At 39.9% G+C, this 24,092-nt stretch overlaps 1 protein-coding gene and 1 long non-coding RNA gene across 4 annotated transcripts; one reads left to right on the top strand and one right to left on the bottom strand.

The window, feature by feature from the left end:
- The first annotated feature begins 1,712 nt into the window (after positions 1-1,712).
- Positions 1,713-12,415, top strand: LOC148113152 (lysosomal acid lipase/cholesteryl ester hydrolase-like). The gene is made up of 9 exons (XM_087871761.1): positions 1,713-1,838; positions 3,255-3,372; positions 4,672-4,870; positions 5,786-5,895; positions 6,498-6,631; positions 8,242-8,382; positions 8,654-8,725; positions 10,907-10,978; positions 12,061-12,415. The coding sequence occupies exons 1-9, from the start codon at positions 1,713-1,715 to the stop codon at positions 12,292-12,294; spliced, it is 1,206 nt and encodes a 401-aa protein (XP_087727887.1). The 3' UTR covers positions 12,295-12,415.
- On the bottom strand, positions 11,285-22,859 carry LOC148113151 (uncharacterized). Of its 3 annotated transcripts, none has more exons than XR_015728357.1 (3): positions 22,623-22,859; positions 19,932-19,991; positions 11,285-13,961 (listed from the first exon to the last, which is right to left on the bottom strand). It is a non-coding gene; the product is annotated as an uncharacterized LOC148113151 (long non-coding RNA). The 3 variants fall into 3 exon arrangements; XR_015728356.1 differs by lacking the exon at positions 22,623-22,859 and adding an exon at positions 21,380-22,612; XR_015728358.1 differs by lacking the exon at positions 22,623-22,859 and adding an exon at positions 21,380-22,612 and having other exon boundaries at positions 11,285-12,070; positions 19,953-19,991.
- Positions 22,860-24,092: the final 1,233 nt, after the last annotated feature.

The raw sequence follows: 24,092 nt of genomic DNA, 5'->3' as shown, positions 1-24,092 counted from the left end.
GGAAATAGGGCATGGCAGCTATTTAAATAACAAATATCCATAAAAGTTTTATCCGGTTTTACCAATCTGGTGCCTGCCAGATATGCTGGACCAATGTCCAGAATAACCAGTTGTAGGACATATGGTTTGTGCAGTTCTTTGGCTCCTGGCCAATTGGTTTTTCAATAAATAATTGTAGTTCTACTTGGTCTAGGTTTTTAATTTATTTGCAGCATACTTGGGTTTTACAAAAAAGTTCTTCCAGTTGGAACTGATCTAACAGAAACCTATCTAATAGACAATTTCTTTTGCTATTTGCATCAAGTTGAATAAGTACCGTCCCATCCATCCTCCCATAAGGCCTCCCAGACTCAATGAGTAGAGAAGAGATCAAAGCAGCAACATTCTATTAGGCTTCTTGCCAAAGAAGGAAGTAAATTCATTGGTTAGGGATAGCTGACTGTATCCTTATTTAAGAAGCAGTTCTGATGCATGCTGCCTTTCCTGGATCTGGGAAACAATGACTGATTTCTAGCTCTTATGTGATACTTGTGTGTGGTTTCTATCTGTGTAAGAAACCTTGCATCTCTGATCTTTGCACTGGATGACAACCCTGACTTGGCTCTTGGAATCTGGACTGGATTTGGACTCATCTTCGGAATGTTTCTGTTAAAAATAAGCTTTTTCAGGCAAGCTCCTGTTTTGTTTACATACTTTGTTCACTGTTTATCTCTCAAGTCTTGAAGTGAAGTGTTAAATTCCTCTCTCTCTCTCTCTCTCTCTCTCTCTCTCTCTCTCTCTCTCTCTCTGTGTGTGTGTGTGTGTGTGTGTGTGTGGGTGGGTGGGTGGGTGGGTGGGTGTGTATGTGTATGTGTGTGTGTGTAGAACCTGAAACAGGACAAATAGTATATCCTAACAGCCTGGCTAAGAAAGGTTTAACTAAAATGTAATGATCTAGTATCCTATAAATGCTTTGAAACACAGTGGTACCAGGCAACCAACTGCTTTGAAATCCATTGAATTTGGTACTCAATGCATCTTTTCATAAAAATTTTGACCTGGTACTTATCTTGGTACTCAATGTACAACCTAGAATTTGTACAACCTAGCCTTGTGACTCTATATTATTCCTTATGGGAGAAAATTCTTTGTATTCATTGTTTTTGGTTTTTGTTTTGTTTTGTTTTTGGTACTCAGTGTGCCTCCTGGAACAATTAACAATGAGTACCCAGGCTATACAAAACCTGTAGCACCATTCAGTATCGCCTATGGTTAAGATTATGGGATGTAACTCTCTTTCGCAAAATCTGATGGCTTCCACTACTTTTGATTGGGTGCAAAGTTCACCCTAGAGTCCTTTTTCATGTCATTTAATCAAATTGGAGGTACAATAGGTGAAACAGGTCACAGGGGAACACGAGAGAAAGATATGTAGAAATCCTAACCAGTAGGTTTTTCTGTTGCTTAACCTTGATGCTAATCCTTGGCTACCTATTTGTTTAATCCACTGCTTAAGTGAGTTTAATTATTTTTCAGCATTCATTCAGATCAAAGCCATTTTCTAATTGGTGTTGACTTGTTCCCATTCTCTTTAGAAGTAAAATTCTGCTCAATGGGCTGTTTCTGGTTAAGGCAACAGATAGCAGAAGATATTTCAGAGCAACTGGTGCTTTGTATCTTCGGGAAGCTCATGTTTATAAAAGTTAATCAAAGACTGCATTGCTTCCTATAGGATGAAGATGTGGAGTTTCATCATAATGGTTTATTTATGCCATGGAATACTCAGCTTGGAAGAACTGGAAACTTCAGAAAGACTTGACACCAACTATAACGTGGACCCTGAGTGTTTTATGAATATTGTATGTTAAATTCATTTTGACTGTTTGGTGAAGCCAGATACATAAAAGAAATACAAAAGAGGAATCATTGCATGGAAAGAAAAAGTTGAAAATTATCTACAGGATTCTATGCACGCTGATGTACATAGCTAACCCTAGAAGTGGTGTCTAAATGTACTTTATTTTTTCTGAGAAAAAAATAATCAATTCTACCACCACCCTAATCCAGATCTTCTAGACCCCTAATGAGGAGCCCTACAAATTAAATTGCTTGTCAGTCTTATCACAGGCCAACTATGTAATTTCTACATAATTGCAACGCGCTCTACATGGGGCTACCCTTGAAAAGTGTTCGGAGACTACAGTTGGTCCAGAATGCAGCCGCGCGAGCTGTCATGGGTGCACCTAGGTACACCCACATTACACCAATTCTCCGCGAGGTGCACTGGCTCCCTATTGGTCTCTGGTCACAATTCAAGGTGTTAGTTATTACCTTTAAAGCCCTACATGGCTCAGGGCCAGGTTATCTTCGAGACCGCCTTCTACCACATAGCTCCCAGTGACTGGTAAGATCCCACAGAGTTGGTCTCCTCCGGGTCCCATCAGCTAAACAATGCCGTCTGGTGGGCCCGTGGGGGAGGGCCTTCTCTGTGGCTGCCCCAGCTCTCTGAAACCAGTTACCTCCTGAGGTCCAGACCATCTTCACCCTATTGGCCTTCCGAAAAGCGGTGAAGACCTGGCTTTTCTAGCAAGCCTGGGGCCGTTGATCTCGCTCTTGCAATCTGGTGAGATCCGGCCATGAATGGTATGAATGAGTTTTAATGTTTTAATGTTTTTAATTTTAAAATGTTTTTTATTAGGATTTTAAATGTATTGTGAGCCACCCTGAGTCTTCGAAGAGTGGCGGCATATAAATTGAATTAAATTGAATTGAAACTGAATTCTATTTCATATTTTAAATTTTTGCAGACTTGGTTCTGATAGCCCTTGCACATAGAGCTTTCCATGTGTTAAACAATTCCACCTACACTGAAAGGGAAACTTGACAATTATCTACAGGGACAGTGCCAGACTCTGTGCTCTACAAAGAAGTCAAAAGACACACATATTAAAGGCATCTGAAATTCTCAATTCTCCTAATGAAGAAAAAAATCCTAGTGTTTATTTTTGTCTGTGTCATTCAAAGTACTTCAAAGGTTTATCAATGTTCTTAAAACTTTTCATTCCACTGACTTTGGGGGTGGATCCTCGACAAATAAATCTGATCTTCCTTATGCTCCACCTTTTGAAGGTTTATATTTTTGGCAACCTCCTTGATGTTGGAATAGAACATTCCTGAGCTTTCTGCAGTATTCATCATCTTGTTTGCCCATTTGTGTTCAGAAAATATAAGTTCAGACAAGTTTGCCCTGTTATCTTTTTTTCCCCTATTTACAGAGTGAAATTATCCATTTTCATAACTATCCAAGTGAGGAATATCATGTTGAAACAGAAGATGGATATATACTTACCATTAACAGAATACCACATGGAAGGTATAATGGTGCAAATAAAGGTAAGAAGACCATAGACAAATCAAATGGCATCCAATGGCAGTCTGGTTTAAGAAATGGCAAATGGCAACTGGCATTTTTATTGGGTGTTACAAGAAATTGTACTGTAAACGTCCCCTTTCAATATCTTAGAAGAGGTGATAATCAAAACATCTTGAAGGACCTATAACCTTAAGAGACCGACTGACAGATTAATTGAGATTTTTAGAATCTTACACTCTTCTTTTCAATGAAACAGTTTTTAAAACAGGAATGGTATAATAAAATATCACACTATTGTGACAAATCATGGCACCAGATGTTGCATGAAAGAACAAAACTGCCCAATTACAAACTAAATTTTAAAAAAATGTTGAAAGGTGAATCCCATTTAAGGCATCCTGAGGTATTGTACATCATGATATTGTTTCTAAGACAATTGATAATCCAATAGGATCAGCAGTCTAGGCAATTTCTTTTAAAAAAGAAAAGTCCCACATCCTTTGTATATAAGGATCTAGATTTGGAGATTATATCATGATACTGTTGAGAATATATCATAATATATTACTGGCCGGGATACCTGTGAGACCGCCTGCTGCTACCGACTACCTCCCACCGGCCAGTACGCTCGCACAGAGAGGACCTCCTCAGGGTGCCGTCGGCCAAGCAATGTCGGCTGGCGGCCCCCAGGGGGAGAGCCTTCTCTGTGGGGGCATCCAACCTGTGGAATGAGCTACCTCCTGGAATACGACTGATCCCGGACCTCCGCGCTTTCCGAAAGGCCCTGAAGATTTACTTATTCCAGCAAGCTGGCCTAGCTTAAAATGGTTTTAATGGGGTTTTTTAATCTTTCGATTTTATGGATTTTGGGTTTTAAATTGGGATTTTGCAGATCTGGGATTTTAAATTGGAAATGCCAACAATTTAATTTATTTTTAGTTTTTCTTAACTTTTGTATTATATGTGTTTTAAGTTTGGCTGTTCACCGCGCTGAGTCTCCTAGGGGAGAAGGGCGGTATACAAGTTGAAATAAATAAATAAATAAATAAATAATGTTGGAGACAAAGGAATGGATTTGCATATGCTTAGAGTAGATCCATTGAATCAATAAAACCTCAGTTCTTCTATAGATTTAACCACATAATGATCATGGTTTCATTCCAGCCAGCGTAACATATACTATTTCTAATAAGAGATTGTAACAATGTACCACAAATGTTGATTCTTTGCAAGTTTTATTTGCAACCAATACTTCAATGGTTTTGCAGTCTTCAATGATCTGGCTCGTTTTTTAAAAAGCATCTCTTTTTATTTTACAGCTGCACGACCTGTTGTGTTTTTGCTACATAGTGTCATTGGAGATGGTTCCCATTGGGTTTCTAACCAGCCTCACAACAGTTTTGGTTTCATATTAGCAGATAACGGTTATGATGTTTGGCTTGGAAATAGCAGAGGAAACATCTGGTCTTCAAATCATAAGACACTGAAGCGGTGGCAGAAGGAATTTTGGAGCTTTAGGTAAGAAATCTAAAAGGAATAGCAGATTATAATGAATTATTGACTTAAAAAGATAGGAGCAGGAAGCAGTTTGTTGTAGTGCTTAAGGCATCAGACTAGTGTATGACTTCTAATTCTATCTTTGGCATGAACCCAGCTTGGTGCCAATGGGCCAGTCAGTCACTCTACTGAGCTTATTCCAGTTCTTTTCCCAAAACAATATATAGACTCCCTTAGAGTCAAACTGTAGTTGCTGGCCATGAGCTTCTGGAGAACACAAAGACCAGGTTCAGAAGAGAAAGTTATTTTAATGCTGCAATATCTAGTGATAAATAATGTAAATATATTTGTTAAGTTATGCAATTGACCTATGCATGAATTTACATATTTTAATCATTTTAATTTTTTACTATGTAACATTATCTTGGAAAGATATAATGATAGAAGTCACTTTCAAATGCTATTTATTTTCAGAAGAACAGTTTTCTCTGGTTTGCTTTTCTTGTCTTTAAAATGGACTCTGAAATATTTCCTTATTAAACTTGCTCTAGCTGCAAGGTGAGTCATGTAGGTCCAGCGAATTTTAGATAGATTTTCAACCTTCTTAAAAAACATTTTAATTACATTCAATCAAATGATATTCAGTGAACTGCGTAGTTACAAGATTAGCCTAAATCAGGATCTGGGCTGAGGGTATTAATCTGGTAATACTAGTTCAACAAGTTCTGTAGTCTTGCATCCTATTATTTTCACTAAAAGATTTCCCAACAAATTTCCTTGATTTCCCTCTTCTACAATCCTTCTTACACTTGCACAAATATCTTTATGGCTTTTTTACCTTGTGATCCTTTCCATGTGATCAGTTGATCTACTTTCTGAGCAAGATGACCTAGGCTGGCATTTATAAAGCAATGGGCTTCCTTTGTTTCTTCCTAGTTTTCATGAGATGGGATACTATGACATTCCAGCCGTCATAAATTTTATCCTGAACAAAACCAAACAGCGGCAGCTTTATTATGTGGGCCATTCAGAAGGCACAACTGCCGGTAAGTCATTCAGGCAAATCTATGAGCAGGGATGAATGGGGAAAACTAATACAGTCTACAAATTGCAATTGTGCAACTTGCAGTGAACAATTTGAGAATTCCTCCCTCCTGGCAAATAGTTTATGGAGAAGGCCAAGGCAGGAAGAATTGAACAAATCAACTTCTGAATTCCTATTAATCATGACCCACTTTGAAATGTTCAGATCATCTAACCCAGCCCTTCCTCTCTAAGACTTTTCTGCAATTAGCCATGCCACACTCTAGACAAAGAAAGATAAGCCTAGGACTTTTGTGTGTAAACAAACTGTTCTAGCATGAAGTAATAGTCTTGTGATTCAGCAATTTTCTTCTGGCTGATCAGTGAAGGCACCTGAATCATGTAATGCATCTTCCCATTGTGAAGATGAGAACAGGAAACAGATATTTCTCCCTCCGCTGCATCTCACTCTCATCATGCAGTCCAGCTGTTTGATTGCAAACCAAAGATGCATTCTCCTCCATGCATTGTGTACGAAATGCACAATTACTGTATACCCTGCAGAAATGCAGAAGCAAGAAGAAAAATACAATAGCTGTTTAGAGTAAAACTTTATTTTCTTCAGGTTTCATCTCATTCTCTTCTTGGCCAGAACTGGCTGAAAGAATTAAGGTCTTTTTTGGATTGGGACCTATAGCCACACTAACATATGCTACAAGTCCAATATTAAAAATCTGGTTGTATCCTCCACTGTTTCGGGTAAGTGCTTCGGGTAAAGTTACACTAAAGTAATTAAAGCTACTGGTAGGCATAGCTTGAAAAAGAGGGCAATTATCCTACCCTCTTCTGATATTGATCTCTAGGACAGGGAGGCACAAAAGTACCTCCCTCCCAAAACCTGGCTGGGAGGGCTTTGCACACATTTGTCTGATGTACCAATTCTGCCCTTTCCTGGATCAGGAGCAGGGGTGAAATGCTCCTGGTTCAGACCGGATCACCTGATCTGGTAGCGATGGCGGCGGGTGGTTCAGAAAACCGGTAGCAAAAATCCCTGTGCGCCCCCCCCCCACGATGCCCAGCTGAGCTGCACGATCATCAGAGGCTTTTTTTTTTTACTTTTAAAAGCATTTTTTCTACAACCTCTTCCGGCAAAAAAATGCTTTTAAAAAAAAAAAAAAAAAGCCTCTGATGATCGCGCGGCTCAGCTGGGATCGTCAGAGGCTTTTCAAAGCATTTTTTAAAAAGCCTCTCTGATGATCCCAGCTGAGCGGCCTGATCGGCAGAGGCTTTTCAAAGCATTAGAAAAAATGCTTTGAAATTTTTTTAAAAAAGTTGGCCACGCCCACCCAGTCACATTACCCCCCACCACCACCAAACCACAGCCACAGAACCAGTAGTAACACATTTTACATTTCACCCCTGATCAGGAGGCCTTGGTCATGCTCACCCTGGAGGCTAAGGCATACGAGGAATGATTGCAGGAATTGGATATGGCCAGTCTAGAAAAAAGAAGGACTTGGGGTGACATGATAGCAGTATTCCAGTATTTGAAGGGCTGCTACAAAGAAGAAGGAGTCAACATATTTTCCAAAGCACCAGAAGGCAAGAAAAGAAAATTTCATTCCACTACATAACCACTTCATAAATGCATGGCACAAAATAGGAGAACAAACACATCAGGACTAGATTCAGCACCCATTTAGCCTTCATTAAGGCTGTAAAGACCTGCCTTTTCCCCCTGAGCAGCAGAAGAAAATTAGATGATGGAACATTAACCTGAGTTGCACCAGTTTTTATATTTTCACGGGTTGTGTTTTATAGTGTTTAACAAGATTTTATGTTTTTTTAACCACTGGGAGCCACCAGAGTTGGCTGAAAGTTGGTGGTGATAAAAATAAAATAAAAATAATAAGATAAAATAAAAAATATAAAATAAAATAATTAAATAAAATATAAAATATAAAATAAAATAATTAAATAAAATAATTAAATAAAATAAAATAGTAAAGTAAATAATAAAAACTTCATAAATGACTACAGTTTGTTTTTTTTAGGAAAAAAAATCATTAAAAATTTTTATACAGTATGTGACATTATCAAATTAGCTATATTCCATTAATACAGTTTTAGTCACAATAGCCTAAATTAAACCAACTTTTTTTTTTCTTGTCCATCTTTTGGAATTTCAACTCTCATGTACCATACAAAGATGCAGTTTGTTTATTCCTGAACTAAAGAGTTTCTTCTTAAATTTACGGTAGGAGAGAAGGCCAGGGTTTACAGCAAAGGTGGGGTTGGGATGATATTTAATTTGGCTTAATTATATCAGTACCAATTAATTAATGAATACATTAATTAATATATTTCAGACACTGTATTGCTGCAGAGAAATTCTCAACTATCCTACTTTTATCAGAAAACTGAGGGCTGCATTTTGTAATTTTCAACCTAAATTCTGCGAATCTGTTATGTCTTTTATAGCTGGTTCTAACACTCCCAATTTCAACCTGGTATGTATAAACAAAAACTGGATCAGGCTTGGTTTCTATTAAATATGTTTCCAATTCCAACCCTAACCCTAACCCTAACCCTGGAGATCTGCCAGTCACTCACATGGAGGAAAGGGGAAGGGGATAGAATCTGGCCATTTACAGAAAAAGTTTGCTAATCCTTGTATTATGAATGAATGTAAATAAATTTATGGTAAACTCTAATTAAATTTTTGCTACACAGCAGATGAAATTAATTACAGAATTAAGATGAAGAATTGTTTTATTTCAGAGTCGTATAGACATGTATGTAGCACATTATCCTGCTGGAACATCTATGCAAAATCTTCTTCACTGGAAACAGGTAAGTTTTTGTACCATAGATTGAATCCAGTTCTAACCATACATAGGAGAGATTGTATGTATTGTACTATATATGGGTTTCTTCTGACTAACTCTGGATGCAGTGGAGTGATGTGTGAATTTATTAAACATTTCAAGCACCAGTGACGATTTATTAATTATGAATTTATTAAACAAGCACCAGTGACAATCACATGCATACACATAAACCCCATTATACTAAGAGTACTAGACATAAATAAACAAGCTAATGAGTGGAGTGGAGTGGAGTGGAGTGGAGCGGGGTGGGGTGGGCTGGGGTAGGCTGGGCTGGGCTGGGCTGGGCTGGGATAGGATAGGTTGGGTAAAAGAAACCCACCAATCAAATATATTTAAGTATATGATGTCAGGGTTCCAAGTAACATACCCAATGCAATCAAAACTCTGAGGCCTGAAGTTTCCTCAAAGTAAGAAGTAAACTCCAGGGCTGACATATGATTTATAAATTCCCTTGTTATAATAAAATTATACCTAAGGTGAACCATTCATGATCAGCTAGTGACAGAAAAGGAGAAAACAAACTGAATACAGTATCTGAAACTATAATCCAGAGGTGTTTAAGGTTTTTTTTAAAATTAAAAATAAAAAAAATTAAATTAAAAATTGATTAAACATGAATGACTAATTTAAAGTAAACGAAGTAGCTAAAAAGAAGAGCACTAGATCAGAGAAGGCAACCTAGAATTGTAAGGTTTGTGACATTACCCAAAACTGCCTCTTTTGGGGGTAATAATTTGCAGCTTGTAATATCTGGAACTACATTGAGCTCATTCAACATATGATGTTAGCATACAGCTTTTCTATTTCAGCTGCAATCTTTATTATTTCTATAGCAAGTCTCCAGGTTAAGACTGTCCTGGTTAAAAGATGAACCGTAGTTAAGAATGGAGCTTGCTGAATTGATTGCTTACAATGGTTCAATTTCATTACACAATATTCTTATACAGTATTATTCAATAAAACTGTTCTGGCTTATGTACAAATTTGAGCTAATCACACACACACACACACACACACACTAGCTGGATGCCCGTGCTTCGCTATGAAACTATGTGCTTGGGCTTGATAAATTGGCACTTACAGCCTGAAACTTAATGTAGAATGTGTAACTCCGTAGCATCAGAGTGTGTTAATATAATGCAACTGGCAGTTGGAACAGAGGGGGAGCGGAAGTAGAATGTCCCAGCCTGCAGCATCCATCGGTTTTCATCTGGCTAGCATCCTGTCAATGTGTGAGAGAGTTGAGGGGTGTTTGGAAACTCAAACAGTATTTGCTGTGTGAGCAAGAAAGAGACAGGAAGGAGGCTGGGCGTGACTTAGCTCAAGTGTTCTGTAGTAAAGTTGCTTGCTGCTGTGAAAGTAAAACTGAAAGTGAAAATCCTCTCCTCTGCTTGTGTTTTGCATTTGGAACATATTTCTTTTGATGTGGGGAGGGGGAGAAGAACTCCTTAGCATCAGAGTGTGGAACAGATTTCTTTTCAGGTGGGGAGGGGGAGTAGAACTCCTTAGCATCAGAATGTGTTAATAATAAGATAGGAAATACTAATGCTCTGATGGTCATTTGGAAAAATCCTTTCTTAGTGAGCACCTAGAAGCAAAGAGGAACATATGTGGCAAATTTCAAGTTTGTAGGCTTTATGGTTCTAGAGATTTCATGATTACAGTGTGAGTAGTCTTGCAGAAGAACAACATGGATGGGCCCAAACCGGCCCCCAGCTGATAGTACCAGTGGTGGGTTGCCCCTGGTTTGCACCGGTTCTATAGAACCGGTAGTAAAACTGGTGGGAGGCTCCGCTCACCAACCCTGACATTATCAGAATGCTTTTGTGCATGCACAGAAGAGCGCACACACGAGCAAAGCGAGAATGCGCGTGCGGCCCCATTGCAAACCGGTAGTAAAGGTAAGTAGAACCCAGCCCTGGATGGTACCCAGAACAGGCCCTCCTGCTGGATGGGACAGATAGAGACCACTGAGTAGAGACGGTCCCATAAGTAACTGAGTCCCAAGCCATGAAGACTTGTAAAGGTGACAACCAGCACCTTGAGTTGCATCTGGAAGCCAATGTATAGTAGTGGTATCATGTTATCAAAATGACTGGTAATTCTTTTATTTGGTTCTGTAATTCCATTCTATTCATTATAGATCCATACTGAAAAGGTGTTTCAAGCATATGATTATGGCACTAAGGAAAAGAATATGGGGAAGTATAACCAGGTATGAAAATAAAACAGTTTTCCTGTGAAATATGTTGTTCCTCATTTGTAGCTTTTAGACCAGAATGGTTTCCCTATTGGATGGGTTGTAGATGGGTAGGATTTTATTTTGTACATTGTTTCAAATTTACAGAATTGGGAAGTTTACAATGTAGAAACCTATTTGCACATTGCCCCCAACAATCTAGGAGGTCCTGGCCTTTCTGAGGCTCTGAGCTGATCAGCTATGTATTTGTTCTGTCCCCAACCACACGCGCACACACACCAACAGACGTTCAAGAGTTAAAGACCAAACCAGCCAGCAAAATCATTTTCCTTATGATAACAGAACTTGGCAACAACCTAGTGGCTGCCTGCCAAGAGTTTATTATTTACGAAGAGGAGAGATAACTTCTCCCCACTTCTGGTACATCAAAAGAAACAGCTCAATAATTATGGAGTCAATCAAGTCCAGAGATAATCCAGCAAAGTCTATAGCAAAAGTCCGGCAATGCAGAATGGTGTGGAAGCTTTCAGCTTTGTTTGTCACAAGATTTGACTGGCCACCACGCTCCCTTTTATATCCTGTGGGGTGTGGTCCAGTGACTCAGCCTAATCTCGGGCACGCCTTTTCTTCTGTTGCGCGCGTTTATCTCTGCGACGCTGGCATGGATCCAGCCAAGACTCATTACCCTCATCACTGTCCATCTGTGGCTGCGTGGACGTGCTTGGCCCCGGCCCTATCTCTTGCCCTTCGGCGGACACCGAAGGCATTGCCAGAGAGGAGGGACCTGGAGAGGGAGGCCTTGCCAACTCCTCTCCTTCACTCTCGGAGTCCTCTCCTGCCGATGACACAAGCTCAGGTAATGGAGCCACAACAGTATTGAAGGCAAAAGTCAGACATAAAAAACACTTGTAATACACACACACAAACAGAAAGAGAGTTTCATCACAGGTTTTGTGTTTGCACTGAGTTCTAGGAAGTCCTATTAGTTTGCTTGCTCACCAACTTTTCTTAAAGTGGCAATTTGCAATGTTTTATATGTTGTATCTTTTCCTGTCACTTTTTGACTAATTATTCAGGTTTGTTGCTTTTCTTCCCAGACAACTCCTCCTGTATACAAGATAGAAGATATAAAAATACCCTTTGCATTCTGGTACGGTGGAAATGACTTACTGGTGAACATAAAAGACCTCCAGGCATTATTAGCCCGGCTTAGTAACGTCATATATCATCAACATGTTCCTGAATGGCAACATCTAGATTACATTTGGGGACTTGATGCACCTGAAGTTATGTACAAGCGTATCATTGAGATAATGAAAAAATATCAGTGATTCCTCAGCAGTGATGTACAGAGAATGTATGTTGTATGATGACAATTTAAAAATACATCTTGAAGTCTTAATGAAGCTGAACTGATGAATTAGTTGAATAAATATTTACAATCTGACTTCACACTATTTCTCCAATTAGTGTTTACATTAACAAATCAGTTAACAGTTCTTCAAACTGTTTCCATTTCCTCTGAATTCTCTATCTTATTCCTCTACAATTGAGAAACAAATTAAATTCTCATAGACAGTCAAGAGATTTCCTTTTTTAATTTGGCTGCCCATCAAAAGAGCAATACTGTTATAGCACTAACAAAATGGGGTAGCAATAGAAAAGAATCAAAGTTTGCTAAACATGTTGATGTGCCTTCTGCTGGGTGCAAACTTGCTGGATAAATTCTAGGGGGAAGAAGAACTTCAGAAAGCCAGGAAAACTCTATATCAGGGGTGTCAAACTTGATTTCATTGAGGGCGGGGGTGGTGGTTTGTGGCCAAGGTGGGCATGGCCAGTTTGACGTCACTCATGTCGGGGGCACCTGTGGTGGCCAAGTGCTAAGGCAAGACTTCCCCCAGATCCTCCCTCCCTCCCATTATAATTTCCTTCCTTCCTTCCTTCCTTCCTTCCTTCCTTCCTTCCTTCCTTCCTTCCTTCCTTCCTTCCTTCCTTCCTTCCTTCCTTCTCTTCTTTTTCCTTTCCTCTTCATTATCCTTTCTTCCCACCTTCCCCTCTTTTCTTATTTTTCCTTCCTTGCTCTCTTCCCAGTGGTGAAATCCAAATTTTTTTACTATCAGTTCTGTGGGCGTGGCTTGGTGGGCGTGGTGTGGCGTGGCAGGGGAAGGATACTGCAAAATCTCCATTCCCACCCCACTCCAGGGGAAGGATACTGCAAAATCTCCATTCTCACCACACACTGAGGCCAGCCAGTTCTCCAAACCGCTCAAAATTTCCGCTACCAGTTCTCCAGAACCTGTCAGAACCTGCTGGATTTCACCCCTGTCTCTTCCCATCTTTCCTTCTTTTTCTTTTTCTTTGTCTTTCCTCTCCATTTCTCCTTTCCTGTCCCTTCTTGGATGCTCAAATGCATGATGATATTTCTCCTTTTGTTTTGTTTTGCTTTTAGGTTGTTTTGCAAGCCCTCTGCCAACAAAAACAGAGTCCAGGGGACTGTGGAGGGGGCCAGACCCTGTTTTTGGCCACAATGGTCTCCTGCAGCCCTCTGCCAGTGATAACAGAACTCGGGAGAGGTGTCCCCAGGCCCTGTTTTCAGATGTGACAGCCTTCTGACAGTGATAACGGAACTCAGTGCACGTCCTCCCCAAGTTCCATTTTTACTGGCAGAGGTACCACGGATCAGTTCTTTGCCGTTTCCAGGGTACCCCTGCGGGCCAGATCTAAGTTTCACATGGGCCACATCTATACCACAATCAAGAGATTTCCTTTTTTTATTATTTGGCTGCCCATGAAAGCAGCAGCGCTAAGTTATAGTACTAACAAAATGGGGTAGCAATAGAAAAGAATCAAAGTTTGCTAGACATGTTAATACGGTTTTGGCTGGATGAAAACTTCCTGGATCTTCCTGGATAATTCTACAGAGAAGAAGAAGAACTTCACAAAGCCAGGAAAACTCAATATATGGAAGGGGAACAGGTCCATTAAAGGTCGCATATCCCTAAAGAAAAAAGAATAAAATAAATGGCACATTTGGAGCAAAAGTTTACCAGGTTTTATATTCAAATCCCGGAGAAGTAAACACAGGGAATGTTATTCCTTTTAACGAAGAAATAATTCTGAAAAGATAACCCACGATAAATTGCAGGATTTAGATGCTGGTTCAAACCAGCCTACATTTACTAGTAGCACCCAGATCTATGATTCAGAGGGGGCTGCTGCCATACAGTAAGAACAAGAATCAGAATTAAAATCTAAATGATCCCTAAGATCTAATAAAGGAATTCCATCTGATATTAATGTGCAAAAGATGTGCCCAATCCCACAGAATTACCAAAAGGCAAGAGAGCAGTAGGCTACATCATGGTACTCATGGTTATATGCCATGCCATAAACTGGGTTAACAAAATGCTAAATACAAAATCATGAAGGGGGTTATGATAGTTTTTGTGCATGCAGTTAAAGAAGCAAGCATCAAATTAGTATAGCACCATTCAGAAAACTACAGGTGGAACACTTAGATATTAAGATAGCTCCCCCCCCCCTCATGTGACCTGAGAGAAGGTTTGGAAGAACCAGGGAAAGAAAATTGGTTTGGAAGAACCAATTTTTCAGCCATCATGAGTGGGGAAAAAATACAACATGCTGCTTCCATTCATTTGTTTGGGCACATAGTAAAATATATGCTCTATATGTATCAGTATGCTGTATCAGTGGTGGGTTTCAAAAATTTTTACTATCAGTTCTGTGGGTGTGGCTTGGTGGGTGTGGAATGGCTTGGTGGGCATGGCTTGGTGGATGTGGAAGGGGAAGGATACTATGAAATCTCCTTTCCCTCCCCAATCCAGGGGAAGGTTACTGCAAAATCCCCATTTCCTCCTGATCAACTGGGACTTGGGAGGCAGAGAATAGATGGGGGCAGGGCCAGTCAGAATTTTTACTACTGGTTCTCCGAACTACTCAAAATTTCCACTACCAGTTCTCTAGAACTGGTCAGAACCCGCATGTGAGTTTTCTTGGCAGGATGCAGGCAACAAAAGGTTGGGTTGCAAGGTTGCCAGTACCGTGGTTTTTATTTTATTTTATTTTATTTATTTATTTGTCAAGCATGTATGAGAAGATCCTACTCATAGGGATCTGACTGGGGCAGGTCTGACAAAAAGTCTTCAAGGAAAACCAAGTCCCATTGCCTTTTGAAAAAAAGCATCTTGAGGATATTGCCAAATTTGAATTTCACATGATTGCAACCAATATTCCTTCTGGTGAGAGCTGTGAGGAGTATGTGTGATACCATGGTTAACAGTTCTTCAAACTGTAACTGGAGTGCTACGGATTTATCAATCAAATTTCCAATTTTCTTTTTCCAGCTACTCCCAACTTCCCATAAATTGATGTGACCAGTTAATACCCAGCACTCATTAATCCACAGTCAATTCTCAATTATCCATTTCTCTGTAAAATCCATGTTTTCCCGATCATTATGGCAGCTTCATAAGGAACTGTATTTTGGCTTCCTTTCTTTCAGCCCTCATTACCTGAATTTAATTTTAAGGGAAGCACTGTTGTACAAACAATTCCATTAGGTATTGTTTGTTTAGGTTGTTCAAAAGGATCACCCACTGAGAACATTCTCGCAGGCAATTCAGATGTCTATGGACAGAAAAGCGGCTGTACAAGACATCCGGCTGACGTTGTGGCGATATCAGATGTAGAGAACGGGTGTCCGTATTCCCTGTGCTGAGTTCTCCCTGTTTGTGGGCTTCGAGAGGAGCTAAAGCCACCTTCTAGGGGGTGGCAAAGCTAAGGAAGGGTGCCCTGAGAGGTGCGGGAGAGATCGCAACTCTCCTGCTGAACCATGGGCTTTTTTCCCTCTATGCCATGGCGAGGGGAAGAGGCAGCCTAAAAATGGCTGCCACAAGAACATCCGAGAAACACCTAAGAACTGGAGCAGAGTCAGTGATCAGTGCCTGGAACTGGGTGAGAAGAAATGGAGGAAGAAGAAGACAAAGAGGAGAAAACAATGAAAATAACAGTGACTGATGAATTAAATAATGGGAAATATATATTAAGAGAGTTGGAAGATACTTTTGAAAGGGAGATAGGGGCCTGGGCAGAAATTTTGGAAACTAGGCAGCAGAAGAGAGTAGAGGTGGGAGAAATATCTCGATTGAACAGCAAAGAAGCAGATGTAGATGAAGATAAAGATCGAAGAGAGGTATATGGGAGGCAAGCCAAAAAAAAACAAAACATTAAAGCGGGCAAGAGACGATGGATAGATGATTTCTCTTTTTTGTTGTTCTGTTTTGCTTTTGCTTTTCTCTCTCTTTCTTTTCTTTTTTTAGGTAGGTGACATGATTAGAAGTTAGATAGGATAGAAAGAAAATGTATTTTAATAAAGGGTGACATGATTAAAAGTTAGAATAAGAGATAGAAATAAGAGAAGGGGGAATATTAGTGTATACATTTTTATATAATAAAATAAAAGCAATAATGAGAAAGCATGGAATAATTGAATAATTATTGCAGCTTAATATAAATGTGTATCATTATTAGAAATATATAAGTTGATTGAATGTAATAACTATTATTAATTCTATTAGCTTTATTTGTATTAGAATGTAGGACACCTAGGTGCCACACTGTTCATGCATTGATATGTTTGTTAAAAAAATAAAAAATAAAAAAACTTTATATACATAAAAAGAATCAGTTTTATTTAAAACTCAACCCCAAAAGAATGTCCAGGAAAAGAGAGGCTCACTGCTATTTTTAAAGCAGCAATTTAACATTTTGAGAAGAATTTCAAAATCGAAGGAAAAAGAATCAAAGGGAGAAGGCAAAACCCTTTAAAAATACAGAAAATTGGATTTCTAAATTGGACAGGTGCTGTTTTGGATAGGCATTTCAAATGCTGGAACTATTTACTTAAAAAACTAGCATCACCTTTGTATTTTGGATTGTTACAATTAAAATTGGATAAAAATGGTTAATATTGAAATTTGACTTAAGAGTGCCACCTGCTGACAAAAGGAAGGCATAACACATTCCCAAAATCCTGGAAATACTTGGCTGTTGGAGATTTAAATGTGAGAATAAGAAAGACATTATTATTAAAGTGACCCTGAAGGCTACAACACAAGAGTGAATTTATAGATGGACTTATGAAGGTTCTGGGGGAAAAAATGGGACTATCCAGAGGAACAGGTCGATTAGCTATGGGATATAAATATTCATGAATATTGAACTTTCTGAGAAGTGACTTTAGGTTTGAATATGTGGTTTTTGGATTATTGGACAAAAGAGGGACAAAATAAAACTAAACAAGATGCTCCACCAGCAACAAATGAGCAGAATTTGGGAAGAAATGGTGTTGATAACTCAAAAGTATTAAGGATACTATAGGAGGGGAATACCACCAAGACAGTGCCAGAGTCAGTAAGACATAATAAAACCTCATAGTACAAGATCAACTCAAAAAGGTAAAGGCCACAGGCATAGGAAAACAACCTTCCCAAAATAGAACACATAAACATCAGGGCCATTTAGGAATGGCCGAACCGTTTGTTAAATTGCTGGCTCACCCCGCCCCTTGCCCCGCCCCTCCACACCACTGGGCGAGGGGTGGGCAAGCCAGCAATTTAACTAACGGTTCGGTGTTTTTTTATAATTTTATTGGCCTCGCAGCTGCCGCGGGGCTTCAAAGGGCTGCCCTACAGCTGATCAGTGTTAAAAGAAAACAAATGAGTAGACCTGCAAAAATAAATGGGTAGACCCAGCGGTGGGATTCTACTTCGGTAGAACCAGTTGTTAAGTAGTTAAGTAGTTAAGCCAGTGGTTGCCAAAGGGGCGGTACAACCCCCTGGGGGGGGGTGGAATGCCTTAGGGGCGGTAAGAGGCAAGGGGGGGCAGGAGAGGCTAAGTGGCAAGGAGGGTGGCCCCCACCCTTTGGCCTGTGCCTCGCAGCACTTACCTCCTTGCAAGCAAACAGCAAGAAAAAACAGCCCCTTCAGCTTCAGCATCGGTTAATTAGCACAAGTTGATTAGATCGGCCTCCCGACTCTCAGCTGATTTGCTCTCAGCTGTTTTGCCAGGGCACTGTTGCTATGTGCAAAGAATGCTGGAGCAGATTTTTTTTCCCCTAGCTATGCTGAAAAAGAGAAACTGAAAGTAAAGCAGGGTCTTTGCTGCACCGTGACAAAATGAGGCAGAGAGAGATTTCTTTTTCTTTTTCCTCACAAAAAAAGGTAGATGCAAAACTGCAAACAATGGGAAATTTAGGGCAAAAGAGGAGAGTTCAAGATTTTAAAACACAAAAGAAAGAAAGCTCTATTTAACTAGGGAATTGTAATAATTGAGATACTATTAATTGTATATTGTGTTGAAAGCAGAAATGGTTAAGTTGTGGTTTGGAGGAATATATGTATAAGAGAATATATAAGAGAATATAATAATATTTTCTATAATATAATATAATATAATATAATATAATATAATATAATATAATATAATATAATATAATATAATATAATATAATATAATATAATATAATATAATATAATATAATATAATAATATATTGTTCTCTTTTATTCTTTAAAGTTTAACAATTCATTCTTTATCTTAATATCTTTATATTTGTTTAGCTTTCTTCCCTTTCATCTTTTTTATTGTGCAGCAATCTTTCTCCTCAAACCTACCACCTCTCTCTTTTCTTTCCTTCTTACTTTCTCTTCCCAGCCTCTTCTTCTCTTCCCCCCTCTTCTTCTCCTCCCTACTTCCTCTTCCTTTCTCCTTCTCCTCCTCTCTTCCTCCCTCTCTTACTCTCACTCCTACTCTAATTTCCCTTCCCTTCCTTCATCCCTCTCTATTGCTGTATCCTTTTATGCATATGGACTATTCAGAGGGCTGAAAAAGTTATTTTTGACTGGTCCTCACATTTTTGACCAGTCCTCGAACTTACGACTGTCCTCACATTTTACGTTTTTGCCCTATCTTGTCACCATGGTGAAGAGAAGCAGTTGTGAAATGAGTGACACGGTTGTTAAGACTGCTACAATGGGCATAAATGATGACTAGTCATAATTGCGAAGACCGGTCAAAAGTGCAAGGACCTGTCAGAAATCACTTTTTTCAGCCCTCTGGGTAGTCCTTTTGTGCATATGGACTACTCAGAGGGCTGAAAAAGTTATTTTTGACTGGTCCTCGCACTTTTGACCAGTCCTCGAATTTACGACTGTCCTCACATTTTACGTTTTTGCCCTATCTTGTCACCATGATGAAGAGAAGCAGTTGTGAAATGAGTGACACGGTTGTTAAGAATGCCGCAACAGGCATAAATGTGAGGATGGTCATAAGTGCGAGGAACAGTCAAAAGTGTGAGGACCAGTCAGAAATGATTTTTTTCAGCCCTCTGAGTAGTCCCTATGCAGATAGCCACGCCCACCCAGTCACATGACCAGCTAGCCACGCCCACCCAGTCACATGACCACCAAGCCACACCCCCAACTAAGACACACCCACAGAACCGGTTCTTAATAGTTGGCTGGACTATTGAATCCCACCACTGAAGAGGACCCACGGAAATGACACACACATAAGAACCAGGACATGTCAGGAAAGAAACTATTGAAACAGCAGAAACTAGAAGAGCAGACAAAGGAATGGCAGAGGATTAGCTAAGGAAAAGATTTAAGCAATAGCCCAAGCAATCTGATAAGAGTTAAGGCGGGGGTAAGCTGATCATGATAACAACATGATCAGCTTAAGGCAAGAAACAAATAATAAGAGCAGAAGGAAACAAAAGAACACGAAACCAGATGAACAAAACACCACCCAGTCTCAAATAGGGAAGAACTAGCATAAGAAAACGCAGGGCGCTCTGTGAACACACACACACAAAGGGAGACCCACAAAAGCAACAAAAGAAACAAAGAATTTCCTTTGTACAGAAAAGTATAAAAATGTACACTTACCTTGTAACAATGTCAACTCACCCAGGAATGCTGGTTCGTGCGCTTGCCGGATCCGTCTTCCTGAAACGATAATAAAGAGAATCCTGTTTTCACGCAGCTTGCTTCGCTCATTAATCTACTCGTCTACTTCAAACCCTTTTGGGGGAAACCTCTACGGAGATTCAACAATTGGCGACAATCATGAAGGGACTCCCAGCCAACCTAACCAACTGGACAGGTCCTGTCCAGCCGGCACGGACCATCTTCGTCCAGGGAAAAATCCATGGACCCTGCCCGGGTGGAAAAGAGGTAGTAAAGGGAGATTTTTGAGCTTTGCCCTCAACGAGCTGCTGGGAAACAGGTGACTAACGCTCTAAATTTTAACATCCCTTAAATTAAAGGGGGGAACGAAAGTGCGTGTGTGAGTGTGGGGTTTCACCTGGATAGCAGTCTGATTCCACCTCTTTGAGCAATCTCTAGCCGCACCTCTGCCCACTGCTAGCTCCACCGAGCCATGACCGGTAGGATAGAGAAAGCAAGGGGGGGGGGAGGAAGCCAAACGTGGAACTTTGTGTTTGAAGGGAACGAAAGCTGAGCTAACGCGAGGAGAAAGTGGAAAGAGGGGGAGCAAAAGAAAAAGGTAAAGGGAGTCCCCAGTGTATTCCAGAAAGCTGCCCAATGTATATGAGAGTATTGAGTATTGAAGTGAGGGAGGTGCTAGTACTAACTGTAGGGGCAGTGAGGTCCTCCCGGATCCCTTTTTGATCCGAAAACCTAGACGAATTCCCTAAAAGGAAGGGGCCCGTACTTCATCAGGGAATCGAAGTCCTTCCCAGAACTTTTTTTCTGAAAACCGTAGGAGTGGTGCCCAGCTTCAGCCAAAGTGAACCTTACATTCTAAGGACCCTCCTCTCTGGCAATGCCTCAGGTTCCATCCGAAGGCCAGGAGGAACAGCCTGGGATGGGCCAGGAGGAAGGCATTTCGGAGCACCCATTAATAAAGAGTGATAATGATGAATCCTGGCTTGATCCTAGGCAGCGTCGAAGGGAGAAGCGTGTGCAACAAAGGAAGAGGTGTGGGAGGGCCAGGGATCGAGCTAAGTCACTGAGCCATGCCCCACAAGGGATAAAAGGGGGAGTGATTGCTTGGCAGGCTTTATGACAGACAAAAGTTTAAACTCTAAAGAGTCACATCGTGAATCCTGCACTTCCGCTCAGATATATTTTGGACTAAACTCTTGTGGATAATTTGTCGCTCTGGAAACGGACTGCAGATAAGGCCTCTCCTGCTTTTTGGGAATACTAATTGGACTTGGTAGGCGTTTTACAGTTAGCTGCCAGAACTCTCGTCTACCAGGAATTCTGGTCTGTTTATACAATAAATTATTGGCAGGTGTATTTGATACTACATTTGTCTCTGTGAGGACGGGGGACAGAACAGACTGTGACTCTCAAGTGAGCTTACTCACCAAAGCAGAATATGTCTCATTGGCTGTTTCACTAGTGGGAGTGCCAGGACTAGCAATTCGGAATTCCAGAAACTTAAATAGCTTGGCATGCACCCAAGCAAAAAGTTTAAACTTGACTTCCTATGCATTGGATGCCCTAAACAGAGAATTGAGACAAATCAGGGAGGCCACCCTTGAGAATCAAGCAGCAATCGATTACTTACTATTAAAACACAACCATGGCTGCAAAGAATTTAAAGGGTTGTGCTGTTTTGACTTGGAACAAAGCTCAAAAATTGTAGACACAGAAGTCAAACACCTAGAGGAACTGGCATAAAACATTGGCCACAGCCAGTCATCACTAGACTTCTCTTGGCTCTTCTCTTGGTTACCAGACTTGTCTTGGCTCAAGATTTCCCTAATGAGTATTGTCACTATCTGTGTATTGGGAGGCCTTATGTGTTGTCTCTGTCACTGCATCCCTCCCTGCCTTAGCTGCATAAGGACTTTTAAGCCAAATCTTTCTCAGCAGAAGGCAGGAAATAACCAAGCAGCCCTCATGATGGTTCAGATTGACCACGAGTATCAAATTTACTCAGACCTAGATCCAGCCAAAGAAAAGGAAGATGGAGAAACACCTATTTAACACATGCACACACAAAGAAAAAAAAGTGGGGATTGTAGGAGGGGAACACCACCAAGACAGTGCCAGGGCCAGTAAGACATAATAAAACCTCATAGTACAAGATCAACTCAGAAAGATAAAGGCCACAGGCATAGGAAAACAACCTTCCCAAAATAGAACACATAAACATCAGGGCCATTTAGGAACAAAAGAGGACCCACGGAAATGACATACACATACAAAAGAACCAAGACATGTCAGGAAAGAAATGATTGAAATAACAGAAACTAGAAAAGCAGACAAAGGAATGGCAGAGGATTAGCTAAGGAATAGATTTAAGCAATAGCCCAAGCGATCTGCTAAGAGTTAAGGCGGGGGTAAGGACTTACCTGATAACAACATGATCAGCTTAAGGCAAGAAACAAATAATAAGAGCAGAAGGAAACAAAAGAACATGAAACCAGATGAACAAAACACCACCCAGTCTCAAATAGGGAAGAACTAACATAAGAAAACGCAGGGCGATCCGTGAACACACACACAAAGGGAGACCCACAAAAGCAACAAAAGAAACAAAGAATTTCCTTTGTATAGAAAAGTATAAAAATGTACACTTATCTTGTAACGATGTCAGCTCACCCAGGAACGCTGGTTCGTGCGCTTGCTGGATCCATCTTCCTGAAACGATAATAAAGAGAATCCTGTTTTCACGCAGCTCGCTTCACTCGTTAATCTACTCGTCATGCCTGCCATGCTCTCCCAGCCGGGAAATTCGAACCCTTTTGGGGGAAACCTCTACGGAGATTCAACAATATTTTGACAAGAAGCTGCAAGGAGATTATGAATAAAAGGCAAAGCATAGCTGGAGGGCTGGAAAACATGATACAAAGGACAAGGAGTGACCAAGACACCCAGGAAGAGGAGGAGCCAATTGGAAAAATAGATAAGTAGAATAGATAAACCAACAAACCAACAAATAAAATGAGATGACAAGAAGGAGATAACAACAAAAATAATAATGACTGATGAAACAAGCCAAGGGGGAGAGTATTTTAAAGGAATTAAAAAAGGAACTGGAGTTGCAGGAAGACTTTTTTTGGAAGAGAGATAGGGGCAAGAGTAGATATTTTGAAAATTAGAAAATGGAATAGGGCAGAGAAGGGAGAAATGTTTAAAATGATTGGTCAAGACATGGAAGCAGATAGAAATAAAGATCCAAGAGAGGAATATAGGAGGCAAGCTAAGAAACAGACAATTGAAGCTTTAAAGCAGGCAAGAGACGATGGATAGAAAGGGAATATTTTTAAATATAATAGTGGCATAATTAAAAGTTAGAATAGGGATGAAAACTAGAGAGAGGGGGATTAATGGAATACACATTTTTATACAATAAGGTGAAGTAATAACAAGAGGGGAAATTAGAACTTGAAGTATGGTATTATTAAGCATGCTTGAATAATATGGTGATTGGCATAAAAATAACACTGAAATATTGAATAACTAAATAATGGAAGATTATAATTTAACATAAATATGTGTATTATGATTAGAACCGTATACAGTAAGCCTGCTAAATGTAACAAATATGATTAATAATATTTTATTTGTAGTAAAAGGAATAACACTTAGAATATGGTGATTGGCATAAAAATAACATATTGAAATATTGAATAATTAAATAATGAAAGATTATAACTCAACAAAAATATGTGTACTATTACCAGAACTATATAAGCTTGTCAAATGTAGTCAATACGATGAATATTATTTCATTTATACCAAAATGTAAGACACTCAGTTGCCACACTGTTCATGCATTGATATATTTGAAAAAAAAAAAAAAACACCTTGGGATAGGGAGGAAGAAAAGCGGCTGTAAGGAAAACCTCATGAGCAAAATTTTCTCCCTGCAGATAAAAACACCGAATTCATGGATACTCAGAGAGGGTGATGCAGTGGTGAAATCCAAATTTGTTTACTATAGGCTGTGGGCGTGGCTTGATGGGTGTGGCTTGGTGGGTGTGGCAGGGGAAGTATACTGCAAAATCTCAGTTCCTACCCCACTCCAGGGGAAGAATACTGCAAAATCCCCATTCCCACCCCACTCTG

Source organism: Pantherophis guttatus, chromosome 6 (assembly GCF_059756535.1).
Source record: "Pantherophis guttatus breed Tessera chromosome 6, ASM5975653v1, whole genome shotgun sequence".
In the NCBI taxonomy this organism is placed as follows: domain Eukaryota; kingdom Metazoa; phylum Chordata; class Lepidosauria; order Squamata; family Colubridae; genus Pantherophis; species Pantherophis guttatus.
Note: the sequence above shows the minus strand (reverse complement) of the source record. Positions and strands in the feature narration are given on the sequence as shown.